Genomic DNA, 13,134 nt, shown 5'->3' with positions numbered 1-13,134 from the left:
GACGCTCCAGCATCTGACTCAGATATCTCTGTCCCACTGGGAGAAAATTGGGTGACTGAGAAGAAATGAAGATTAAAAATCACAGAATACAAGGGAGTAAAGCTGGTGAAATTCAATTTCCAAGAGCATTTTAGGGGCTAGTTCTCATAGGATGGAACTGAGGGGCGCAACTGTGACTAAATTAAATTGTGGCTTAAGGAGAGCTTGGTGCTGTCCTGGTGCTTTGTCCTCCTGAGCTGTAGAGCTTAAGAAGCAGCAGAACCTGGTGATGGAAAAGGACAAGATGAGAGTAACATGAGAAGGGGAAATGTGGGACCACAGGGAGCCCCAGAGAGCACTAGGCCAATAATAGCTAATAGGTGGTCTGAGAGCCAATACTCACCCCCAACCCCAGTCATAGCAGACATACATGCAGCCTCAGAATCCTTCTCAGCAGTGCAACAGGAAGCCCCTACCAATCAAGTATTGGTTTAGGTGAATCCAGTGTGCAATCTCTCATCTAACTGAGCTCTTCATAAGAGAGATGAGAAGATGCAGGCCAGGGAAATTAAATACTGTCCTCCCTGGCCATAATCTAGACCCAGATGTCTGTCACCCTCTTCCATCACTCTCCTACTCATGTCCCATCCACCCTCTGTCCTTGATCTGCCTACATGGACTTCATGCCGCTCCTTGCCTCTCGTGGGCTCTAGTACCAGGGGCTTCATCCAAGGGTCGAAGGGGCTGAGTCTGAGAGTTGATCGTACTGCAGTCTTTTTCGAAGAAAGATCCAATTTTCTGCCTGTGTCCCCCTCTCCTTCTCATTATACTGAAGTTCCCCTTCTCTCACCTGTGTTGCTGAGCCCTCATTTGTTCAGGCCTGTGTCAAGTGAACTGAACGCATCTGTCAAATTCCAGCAGGTTCCACTCTGTTTGGTCCAGCGCCAACCACTGCCAGACAGTATGCTCAAAACAAATTAGGAACTTAGGGAGTGGTGTTTATTTTTACCAAAACATTCACACAGCTTTGAATCATGAACACCGATAGCTCTTTCCAATAGGATTTATTCTATAAGGTTTCCCTTGGCATGTAATTATTTATAGAATGTGTCCATTGCATGAATCAGTGTGCACCTGTGGCAGGAAACTTTTGACTCTGAATGATGCTGAAAGCATGATGGTAATAGTAATAAGGTGTGTATGGCTACTTTCATTTATTTATTTTTTTTCCCATTTTACATGTGAAGAAGCTGAGGCTTGGGGCATGTAGGTGGCTGGTCTAAGGGCACTTGGAAAATTAGTTCTAGAAGCAGAATGAGGACCGAAGTCCTCCAATTTCTGGACTCTTCCTCCTAGAGGAAGGGTGGAAGTCCAGCAGGCCTGGTCTTGTCTGTTGAGCCCCCCAGGGCTCCAGTACCCTTCCCAGTCTATCCTCCCTTGACTTAGCACCTAGCCTTGCTAATTTACATTCTTGCTTACTGCTGTATCCCCAAGTGCTTCTTAAAGTGCCCAGGATATCAGGATTAATCAATATTTGTCAAATGAATGAATTGTCTTCAAGGAATCTCTAGAAATAGAGGTAAGGAGGCAGTTACTGCGGTATTGACAACTTACAGGGTTCCGTGAGAGGTACCTTCTCTTCCATTCTTGCTAGGCACCCCCAGAGGGTCTGACACAAGAAGGACCCCAGGGGTGGGTGTGGGGGACTGATGGAGGGAAAATTGGGCAAACAGTGCCGTGGTGGGGTGGACTTGGTAACCTGGTTGACAGAGGCTCACAGGGAATCCATGTGAGTCCTAGAAGAAAAGGCAGCCCCCAGTCTGGAAAGAGGTAAAGGCATTTTGATAAAATGATGATAATCTAATCCAGTGGTTCTCATTCAGAGGTGATTTTGCCACCCTGGTGTCATGTGACAATATCTGGAGACATTCCGGGTTGTCGCACTGGGTGGGAACTTACTGGCATCTAGAGGGTAGACCCCAGGGATACTGTCCAACATCCTGTAATGCACAGCCTCCCCCCACCCCCCACCCCCCACCACGGAGAATTATCTGGCCCCAAGTGTCAATGGGGATGAGGTTGGCAAACCTCCTATCTACCTCATAAACATCACCAAGAACTCAGACAACCAGATAATTTCATCATCAAACGGGGTGTTTTGAGAGGGAAGAGAGTGAAATGTGCGTTCTTTGTATATATGCTGGGACAGTATTCATATCTGGGCAGATTGGGATGTCTTTTCACCTGGTCAAGAATCCTTGGGTCTGGAAGGATCCTGTGCGCCTTCAGACAGGGGCCCATGAAAGAAGGGACACGGGTGGATGGAGGATTGTGGTTGTTGGTACGTGGTGTGGATGGAGAGAAATCACCAGGTTAAATGGGGTCTCCAGAATGGGAAGGCTTGACCACCTGAAGGAGAGGAGAGGCAGAGCCAGAACTTCAGAACTTCACAGAGCAGCCTCCGTGTCACCAAGGCCAGAATATTTCCCACAAATTATAGATAAACAAAGAGAGGGATACTTGTCAGTTTTGCTGAAAACAGTTCTTTTCAGGAATGGCATGGATAGATGTCAGTGGTTCAGGCTTGTGTAAACACTGCCTGTCAACCCACCTCTCCTTTCCAGGTCAGGAATAGGCACCATGTTTCATGTCCCTTGCAGCTCTGATATGTTATATCCACCCGCAAGGCCAGGTTGAGGAGCAGAAACCCCATTCTGACTCAGAGGCAAAGAGTGTGGTGATTGATTAACAATGTCTGCCACAGGTCCAGAAAAGGACAGTGATGGGCCAACCAGCCGCCCCTTTGCCATCCCTTCATAGGGCCTTGACCTTGGTTCTCCTGGGAGCTGGGGCTGAAAGGGTGGCCAGTGGCCTCTAATGTGTTTATTTCGGCCCACTGTGCTGGCTGCTATGCAAATGCCACAGGGGACCACAAAGACCTAGAAGACATAGCCCCCAGCCTCCTTCCAATACCATGACATCATTATGGATGACTAAGATTCTTGTAAATAAAATCATTGGAGGATAGGGAATAATAGAGGCCTGTAATAGCCAGGTCCTCCCTACATGGTGGAGCCTGTGGCCTGGTGAAGGCCCACTGAGTAGAGAGGAGCTTGGGCTCAGAGAAGGAGAGGGGAGGGAGGAAGTAAGTCCAGAGAATGGCTTGGGAGAGAGTGGGAGTGGCAGAGGGCAGGCTTGCAGAGCCTCCGCGGAGCAAGACAGTAAGTACAGGAGCCCACAGTGGCCCGCCTGATAATGCTTTGCTGTATTTTTTCAGGGCGAGAGATGGTGGGCCCCACACTGCCTGGATACCCACCCCACATCCCCACCAGTGGACAGGGCAGCTATGCCTCTTCTGCCATCGCAGGCATGGTGGCAGGTAAGGGGTGGGGCTGGGCAGGAGGGGAAACATTGTAAGGAGGAAGTGGTGGCCACAGGTGGAGCAAGAGGGTACAAGAGGTAGGGTGTGCCCCATGCATAGACTTTCTGAAGGACACTGAAGGATGGACCAAGGGATGCAGCTCCTTGTTAATACCTGGAGAAAAGACTCCAGTACAGTCCTGGTCCCCTTAACTCTCCCTCCAGCTCAGCCCCCTTCTTCCCAGAGGCTCCCTATTTCCCATCATGATGCAAAGGGAGAGGCTGAGACAGACTGACATTCAAATCAGAGCTCTGCTGTTTCTTCCAGTGATTCAGTAAGCCTTCATAGAGAGTCATCTGGGAGCCATTAGAACAGTGGAGGTAAACCTAAGCCCAGCTCTTAAGCACCCTGTGGTCTTCCAGTTATTTACCTCTGATGAATCCTGGTTTACCCTTTCAGAAAAATATGAGTGTGAATGGTGTTGGTGATGATGGCCATGAAGATGGTTGAAATATCCTTCTTCACACCTCACATTCATTCAACCCTGCACAGTCAGGACCCATGGCTTGAGTATATTCCAAAGGTACTAGAGTGTGAGATGAGCAGGGAGTATGTCTCCATCATCACTTGGACAGTCCTGGAATCCTCCCCAACAGTCCTGGGGGTCTCTTTTAGGAACCGTACAGGGAGAACCTCAGAATGAATAGGGTGGAGCCATATACATAGGGTCCCTGGTGGCTCAGATGGTAAAGAATCTGCCTGCAATGCAGGAGACCTGGGTTCAGTCCCTACGTGGAGAAGGGAATGGCTACCCTCTCCACTATTCTTGCCTGGAGAATTCCATGGACAGAGGAGCCTAGAGGGCTTCAGTGCATAGGGTTGCAAAGAGTCAGACCTGACTGAGCAGCTGACACTTTCAGAGCCATTTGCACTGCCCAGAGAGGTCTGAGGACCTGGAGCTTCTGGAAGGGGCTCTGAATCAGGGGATCTGTGACCCCCCTTCTCCCCACCAGCCTACCACCAGCCTACCTGCCTTTGACTTCAGAGACTCAAGGCCTTCACCCAGGCCTGCTTCCCCTCCCCCACCAGCAGGGGTTATTCTTTGCCAGCCACCCACTGTGGGCGCCCTGTGCGAGGCAGGTGGGCTGGGCGCTCCTGGGCAGAGGGAGGGGACGGAGGAGGGAGGGAGGGAAGGAGGCTCTGGGCTCCCTGGGAACCCGCTGAGCTGGCACTTGTTGCTGCCTGGTTACCGTGGCGATGTGCTTAATGCAGCGTTGAAAATACAGAATACTGACTCCTCTCTCCCTCCTGGCCCCAGACTCCCTCCCTCCCTCCCTTCCTCTTCTGGAGCGTGAAATGAGATTGGTCAAGATAAAAAAGGAAAAGATTCGGTTATTTTTTTAAGAGTGTGGATAATGGGGCCTCTCAATCACAATCCCAGGCTCCAGTCAGTGCCCCCATCCCCCTTCCAACCTCTCCACCTTTCCCTGCCGCCTGCTTAGAGGAGGAGGAAGAGACAGAAAGCCCAGGGCTTTTCTCTTAATTATGAATCATTTCCCAGGGGCAGGCCCAGGGCACAGGGTTCCTGGGGCCCAGAGTGTGACCTGTGAGGTAGCTGGGAGGCTCGGGCCTCTCATCAAAGTCTCCCAGGTTGTTTCTCTAAAGACCTCATCCTGAGTGGGTGTTGCAGAAAAAAGAAATAATAATAATACAAGTACACCGTGGACCACAAGTGAATTCCAAGAGGGGGTTTGCCTGGCAAGGTGGATGGGCACCCAGTAAGTTTCATGCAAATCAGTTTTTAGAAAATGCAATGTTATTTAAATGTATCCTTTGGTCCCTAGTAACTCAGTGGTGCAAATGAATTCTTAAGGAATTTTTTTGGTAGAAAAGTATTTGTCCATTTCTTACCAGTGGTTACAATCTCCTGATTGATTGAAGGGGGATTTCTTCCATTAAAATCAAACTTTCATTGAGCACCTACTGTGTTCTAGATAGATACAAAATGCTCTCAGCAAGTCATGCCAGTGACAGTCTTCAGTCAGTTGTAGAAGGACAGAAGAGATCATTTGTTTGCATTTTCTGGGTGCCTGGCCATTCGTAGGTATAAGTTTATTTCTCATTGAATCCTCACCATAAGACTGGAGCATTGATATAATCTTAGGTTTATGTAGATAAGGAGTCAAGCTTAGAAAAGCGAAGTGGTGTGCTTGGGGATCATAATCATAATCATACTAAGTGGCTGGGTTGTTCAAACACTATTCTTTTGATTTTCAAGTCTTGCGTTCTTTCTGCTACACCACGCTGCCTCCCATCATATCAGAAGTAACTACAAGAGCTATAAGAGAGTGACACAGGAATAAGACCAGGGCACAGATTTCTCTTGCCTATTCATCTTCTGTTTTCCCTTCTAATTGTTGCTGTTGCTGTTCCTGCCCTGTTAATACTGTTAATGGCCCTCTTACCAGTTTTGGAGCTGAACAACAGCTCCGATAGATGGATACACCCATCTATCTCTCCATCTTTCCATACATTCATCTTTCACACATTTCCCCATATATCCATGCATATTCTTATCCATCCTTCCATCAGTCTATCATTCAGTCTTCTATTCATCTTTCCTTTATCCATCCTTTCTTCCATCCATCTACCCATTTTTCTATTCATGCATCCATCCATTCACCTATTCACCCATCTTTCCATTCATCCATCCATACTTCAATTCATTCATCCATTCTTCTCTCAATTAAACCTTCTATTCATCTTTTCTTCACCCATCCTTTCTCCCATCCATTCATCTGTCTTCCATCATCCATCCATCCTTTAGTTCACCTTTTATCCCTCTATTCATCCTTCCATGCATCTTTTCATACATCTATCCTTTCTTTTATCCATTATCCATACTTCTGTCACCCATCCTTTCAACCATCCTTGCATCCTTCCATCCATTTACCACTTTTCACTTAACAAATAAGAGTTGAGATTCTCTGGTATGAGATGCAGTGACCAAGCCAGGTCCATCTGTTTATGGAGCTTACAGCCTAACAGTGGAGAAAAAAGTATAGTAAACAAGTCAACGAATGAATCGACAAGATAATTTCAGATAGCGATAAGCTCTGGTTCAGACAATAAAATGGGATGATGTAATAAAGAGCTGCAGGGAGAGAAGATAACTGCTTTAGATTGGGTGATCAGGAGAGGCCTCTCTGAGAAGGTGTTCAGAGTGGTCAGCCAAGTGATAAACTGGGGCAGGCCATCCCCAGCCCAAAAGAACAGCAAGTGCAAAGGCCCCAAGGTAGGAACTAGTAGTGTAGCATGATCACACATGGGAAGAGTGTGAGTATAACTGAGAACAGCGAGTGAGTGTGAAAAGCACTACACAATGAAGAGATATTGGGGGGGGGGGTCAAATTTTAAGACTACCTGGGTCGCTGGGAAATCAGATGGTAGATGGCCAGAAGAGGACACCTAGAGACCAGTTAGGGGAGGGGCAGTTGCAGTGGTTGATACAGGACGTGATAGTGGCATGCACCAGGCAAGTAGCAGAGAAGGAGGAGAAGAGAGAGATTAAGGGTGTAATGTATTTTGGTGGTGGAGCCAATAGCACTTACTAGTGAATTGGCCATAGGGGTTTAATGACAGAGGAAACGAGGATAAGTTTGAAGTTTGGGAAAAGGCATGGGTGGTGGTGGCAAGTATGTATGGGAGAGCAGAAGAGGAAATGGTAGAGTATTTGGCATATGGAAGTCAAGGATTCTACTGGGCCATATTAGGATTGAGACACCTCCTAGATAACCAGTTTAATACATCAGTAGGCACATGATGTATATCTATAGTCAGGAAAGACTAGGGCATACCTTTCAACCATTGTGCAGAATTGTTATTTAATGCTTAAGGGATTATGCAAGGTCACCAGAAAGAGGATGTGGATGGAAAATCACAGATGGCTCACAAACCAAGCTCTGGGGTCCTTCAGCATTTAGAGATATAGCAGAGAAGGAACCAACAAGGTGAGAGAGCAGGAAAGGCCAGTGGGTTAGGTGGCAAACCAGGGGACTTGGCACCATGAAACCCAAAGGCAGGGAGGGAGTGATGAACTGAATCAGAGTCAGCCAAGTGACCTTTGGAGTGATCGGGGTAGAGGTGGTAGGGATTTGAAGGGATCAGCACTGGCCTGACTGGAGGGGGGATGAGGAGGTGAGGGCAGAGACCATGGAGCAGAGAAGGGCTGTGAGCTGCAGAGAAATGTGGGCTAAGAAGAGGATTTTTAAAAGAGAAAATAGTAGAGCCTGTTGGGTGGCTAGGGGAATGATGAATTGGAAAGGGAGATGTTGACAAAGAGTGAAGAGAAGGAGTAAATTATGAGGGCCCAATCCATGGAAAGATGAGTGGGGTAGGATGCAGAGCAAAGAGGACAGGTTGGCCTCTCATGAGAGCAAGGACATTTCATCTGCCGTAGATGAAGGTGGGATGACGGACCTGATGGTGAAAGGATGCTGCACCTAGGGGTATACCACCTCCTCAGCCCCATCCTCTCCTCCACTACTGTGTGACCAAAGCACATAGGTACCCTGCAAGTGTGTGCTGGATAAATGAACAAGTGAGCGAGTGAGTGAATGCATGAATAAGCGACACAGTGAGGGGCAAATACGGTGGATTTTCCACATTTCTTCCTGTCCTTTGGAGCTGGCTGATGTTGGCATTGGCTGGGGTAGGGTCAAGGCCTGAAAGCATTGCTAAGGTATAATTGGCTTTCTCCAAGGATGCACTGAAACCAAGGAGGAGTGGGGTACACCAGCAGTACACAAAGCAGATCACATTGTGAATACAAGAAAGAGCACCGGAGTAGGCACCAGAGGCCAGGGTCCTAGAAGGTTCTAAGGGAGCATGTGGCCTGGGGCAATGTCTTTCCCTCTCTGGGCAGCAGTTTCTTCATTTCTGAAACGAATGGTTGGATGAGGTCATTTCTTAGTTTCTTTCTTTCTCTTTTTAATCCCTTTGCTTTTTTTCCTCCCTCCTTTCTCTTCCATGTATTTGTTGTTCACCTGACCTGTGTTAGATTAATCCCTGCCCCTAATGAACTTCCTGTGTTACTGCCTGTCACTAATGGCCTGGACAAGGACCCAGAAGCCTTCCTCTCCTTCAGGCTCTTCCTCCTCGCTTCCATTCCTCCTGTGCAATTGCCTACCTCTCTGGCAGGAAATCAGCACCCACTGACCCCAACTCAGGCTTTAACACTGGTTGGATGATGGATGTGGGGCTCTGGTGAGCTTTATTTTTGTGCCTGCCTAATGGGGAAATCATAAACGCTGGCATTCCTTGCCTGCTTCTTCTGTTCCAAGAGTGGTGCCATAAGCATTTGATGTATGTTATCAAATTGAATCCTCCCCACAACCCCATGAGATAGGGGCAATAATCTACCCCGTTTGACAGATGAGGAAACTAAGGCTCAGAGCAGCTCAGTGACTTGTCCAAGGTTGCACAACTCGGAAGTGGGGCACAGAGATTTGGCTCCAGGCAGGCCAGCTCCAGAACCAGGCAGCTTCGAGCCCTACTCCCAGAGTCTGGGAATGAGTTCAGGAGCCAAAGAATGCACTTGACTTGTAACAGCAGATGAGATTCTGGAAGGCGGTGTGGACATTCATTGGAGTTCAGGATCGGTGGGAACCTGGCTTTGTGGATGGAACTGTCTCCCAAGTGCATAAATGGATGATCTGGAATTTCGAGTGAAGACCTCTCAGGTCAGCTTCTCCTTTGCCATTTCCCATCTGTGGGATTTGAGGCTAACTCCTTACTCACTCTGCACTCCAGTTTCCTCTTCTATAAATTGGCGTTATTGATGGCGCCTCCCAGTTGTGAGAAGAAAGGGGCATCGAGTGTGGGAAAGTGCTTTGCGAACCTTAAGCTCCGTCTGAGTTCCAGCAGTAATTGCAGTGGTCTGCTTTGTTATTTAAGGGAATTCTTAAGTCATTTCTTTGGTAAGTAATTCTAGTGAGGCCAAGAATCCACTCACAGAAACAGGTGATCTGATTTGCTTTGTGTAAGTCGTGTGCTGAGTTTTCTTCAAGTGGCAGGTTTGAGATGGGACAAGAGTCTCTTCAGAGGAAGTCTCAGGCCCCACATGCTCTCCAGGCCCCTCCCCTTTTCTGCCTTTCATCCTCTGCACCCATCCCCAACCACACACACACACACACACTCTCTCTCTCTCTCTGCCCTCTGTAACAAAGAATATTGAAGGAGGCTACAAAGAACCCACCTGCCAATACAGGAGACGTGGGTTGGGAAGATCCCCTGGGGAAAGAAACAGCAACCCACTCCAGTATTCTTGCCTGGAAAATCCTATGGGCAGAGAAGCCTGGCAGACTGCAGTCCATGGGGTCACAAGAGTCAGACACGACCTAGTGATTAAACAACAACAGCACAGTTTATACTCCCTTGAGTCCTTCTTTGACCTCTAACCTCTGTCACTCACATTGACCCCTCCTGGAAAGACCTTTCTACAGAAGGTCCAGGCAGCAGCAGAAATGGTTAGAACCTGGAACCTGGAGTCACAGCACAGCTTTCAAATTCCACCAAACCCTGCAGCTGTGTGAGCTACAGATCCCCAAGTCTCTGTTTCCTCATCTGGAAAACAGGCATCATAATAACATCTACCTCCTGGGGTTCCTGTGAGAGCTGTCGTGTCAGGGCGGTACCCCCAGTCCCTGACGGAAAAGGCACTGCCCCCCAAAGGAATGCAGACGGAGGGGCCTCCAAAGGGCTCTTGGAGGGGTCTCCTGAGCTCCCACTGTCCCTGCCCTGGCCCCATCTGTCCTCCAGGGCTCGCTCTGTGTCCACCCTGCAGACCCTCATCCCCCAGACCCAGCCCTCAGGCTGTGAATCCACCTCATGGGTCTCTCACTGTGTGCCTCCCACAGGAAGCGAATACTCTGGCAACGCCTACGGCCACACCCCCTACTCCTCCTACAGCGAGGCCTGGCGCTTCCCCAACTCCAGCTTACTGAGTAAGTTTGCCTTTGGGGCTGTCGCAGGCCCTCCACTGTTCGGGGCGGGTGGAGGTGCTAGGTTGGACCAAAGTGGTCTAAGAGCTGGGAATCCCCAGTTCGATGGAGGGCCTGGAGAGACAGGTGTTATTCATAATCCGAGCAGGTCAGGGAAAGGCAGGGTACCAAGTTGTCTTGGGGGAGAGGCAGAGGGGAGACTTCTGGGCATCACTTACTTCTCTCTCCTGAGGCCATGTCTGTGAAATCTTTGTTTTGTGTAAGATTCAGGGCTCAGGCTTTGGGAGGGCAGGGGTGGAGGGGACATCTCTGCAGGATGGACAGGCTAAGAAAGTTCCACGGGGAGGGCACGTCTCTGTGCCCCTCCACATCTTGGAGGGTGCCTAGGGGAGTGCCAGCAACCCTCCTGCTGGGGAGCATGCTGATTGCAAACAGTGCCATCCTGTCGCTCTCATTAACCATCTAAGTGGCTCAAAAATATTCATGATTCAGCCCCAAAGCCCTTACACAGAGACCCTCTGTCCCACCATATTCCTGATATTTGGCTTGAGATGTGGGCAGCAGCCTTCAGTATGGAGGTCTAGATAGTGAACTGGACTGCAGGGCTTCTCATCGGCCCCTCTTCCCCTGGGCCGGGGTTGGGTTGCGAAACCAAGGAAATCAGGAAACCAAGCCCCATAAATGAATGTGAGGGATCCCACTGGAGTCTCCATGAAGGGGTGACCTGGAGGGCTTGGGAGCAAACCTGAGCCCTGTAGAAGCTGCAGCACAGTGCAGCTGACCCCAAGGGTCTCCATTCCCAAGATCCCCCCCCTCTCCTCCTGTTACCTCCTCATGTTCCAGGAATGACTAGGAGGCTGACTGACTTGGGCTCTGTTTGCCATGTGAATTCAAGCCACCCTTATGTAGTTCAACTCAGAAAGATGAGGGCATAGAGATGTGTCCTCCCCACGGAACTTCCCCTGGCTGTCCATCCTGTGGGTATGCAGAGCAGCCTGGAGGAGGCTCTCAAATCCACATATCCCTTGAGCAGTCAGCTTTCTATCCCCACTGGTTCCTAAGATCCTCCGATCTTGTGCCTTTTGGGCAAGGCCAGGGAACACCCAGCGATCCCCCAGTCAGTACTTGATTCTTCAGGGCTCCAGGCGTAACTTCTCTTTCTTGCCCTCTCTCAATGCAAGGGTGCTGAAGGTCAAAGGAATCGTGGGGAGGGGAGGGGCAAGAAGCCACTGTTCTCCTTCTGGCCAGAAACTCAAAGGTGAGCCTAGAGAAGGAGGAAATAAGGGCCAGAGAGGAGTTAATCTTTGATGATCAGATAGGCCAGAGGGATCAATGATTAACTCACGCTGTCTTAAAGGTTAGCAGAGGCAGGGGGAGGCTATGGTGCAATTTTTTTCTTCTGACCGGCAGTGTTGTTGTTCTTTTTTTTTTTTTTTTGAACTTATCCAGGTTCCCCATATTATTACAGTTCCACATCAAGGCCGAGCGCACCGCCCACCACCGCCACGGCCTTTGACCATCTGTAGTTGCCATGGGGACAGTGGGAGCGACCGAGCCACGGGAGGACTCAGCCTGGGACAGGCCCCTGAGAGTCACACAAAGGAATCTTTATTTATTACATGAAAAATAACCACAAATCCAGCACTGCGGCTCCCTCCCTGTGTGGGTGATTCAGTGAACCATGAGAGACAGGACGATGGTGGAGGAGACGCCACCGGTCCTCCGGGACTCCTTAATGAGGGACAAGAGTCCCAGGGGGACAGACTGTCCCATTCCAAAGAGACAGAATCGGAGGAGAAATGTGGACAAGAGGGCTGGAGAGAGATGGCCCTTGGGGCCCACAGCGGGCTCTGGGGCGCACAGAGGCGCCTCCGTGGCTCCACTGTTGACACGCTCTAATGGCCATGGGCTGTGAGCACTTCTGCCCAGCCTGCAGCCACAGTGGGTGCGAAGGCTCGCCCCCGCTGCCACCCTGAGAGGCACCGCCTTCTCTATGCAGCTTGTTTGGCTCTTCCTGCTCGTCCCTCCTGGTCACAGACTCAACCCTGGGTCCAGCCAACCAGGAGCTCCACCCGGTGGTCAAGGTGGTCAGCCGCCTGCCTTCCCCTTACCTGCTGCTGTGAATGTACCAATTCCATCCCAGGAGCTCCCCCGCAGCGGAGAATCCACCCCTCTCCTTGGCAGCCAGACCAGCCCATTACAGCTGGAGACAGACATTCCAAAGCACCCCTCCCACCCCGCCCTAGGCTCTGGGGGGTGGGGTGCAGCCCTGCCCAGAGTAGAACCAGGCATGTAACTGGGGACCCTGCCTCCTGCTCCCAACAGCCCTGCCAAACCCACAGCTACTGAGAGACCCTGACACAACCCCGCCTACAGTTCCCTCTCTGGGCCCCACAGCTCCCACCCCCGCCCCCACCAGGCCTGACTGTAAATACTGTAAATGAGCCTCAGCTTAAGTCAAACTACCCCTTTCCTCTCAGTGTCGTTTCCTTGCCATGTCCGGCTTCTCTCCTTGAAGCTTCTTTTTTAAAAGACAACCCACCATTGCCATATGACTCAATAAACCATTGCTCTTGGTCTCTGGCTTTGGGTTGACTGGGTAGGAGGAACCCTGTGACAGGGTTTTCTCCAGAAAACCTCAGAGCCTAGCAGCCAATGAACTTGTATTGGGGCTGCATGTTGAAAGGACCGCTATTGTCTGGGAGAACCCTGACTTAGCATTCTGCCCCAGGGAGATGTTCGGCGCCAGGCACACCACTACCCCAAGCTTTGATTGTTCCATCTCTGAGTCAA

The 13,134-nt window shown here is 50.0% G+C and overlaps 1 protein-coding gene across 6 annotated transcripts in view; it reads left to right on the top strand.

Moving 5' to 3' along the window:
- PAX8 (paired box 8) overlaps positions 1-12,924 on the top strand; it is a 65,341-nt gene extending 52,417 nt beyond the window's left edge. For 4 of the 6 annotated variants that reach the window (XM_025261151.3, XM_025261153.3, XM_025261145.3 and 1 more), the window contains 3 exons: positions 3,257-3,358; positions 10,258-10,344; positions 11,791-12,924. In XM_025261151.3, the coding sequence (XP_025116936.1) occupies positions 3,257-3,358; positions 10,258-10,344; positions 11,791-11,867 (266 nt within the window). In that variant the 3' untranslated portion in view covers positions 11,868-12,924. The remainder of the gene's footprint in view (positions 1-3,256; positions 3,359-10,257; positions 10,345-11,790) is intronic. The other 2 variants (XM_044925979.2, XM_025261147.3) reach the window with 1 other exon arrangement.
- Positions 12,925-13,134: the final 210 nt, after the last annotated feature.

This window comes from Bubalus bubalis, chromosome 12 (assembly GCF_019923935.1).
Source record: "Bubalus bubalis isolate 160015118507 breed Murrah chromosome 12, NDDB_SH_1, whole genome shotgun sequence".
NCBI classification, from domain to species: Eukaryota; Metazoa; Chordata; class Mammalia; order Artiodactyla; family Bovidae; genus Bubalus; species Bubalus bubalis.
The sequence above is the reverse complement of the archived record's forward strand: the minus strand, read 5'-3'. Positions and strand labels throughout refer to the sequence as shown.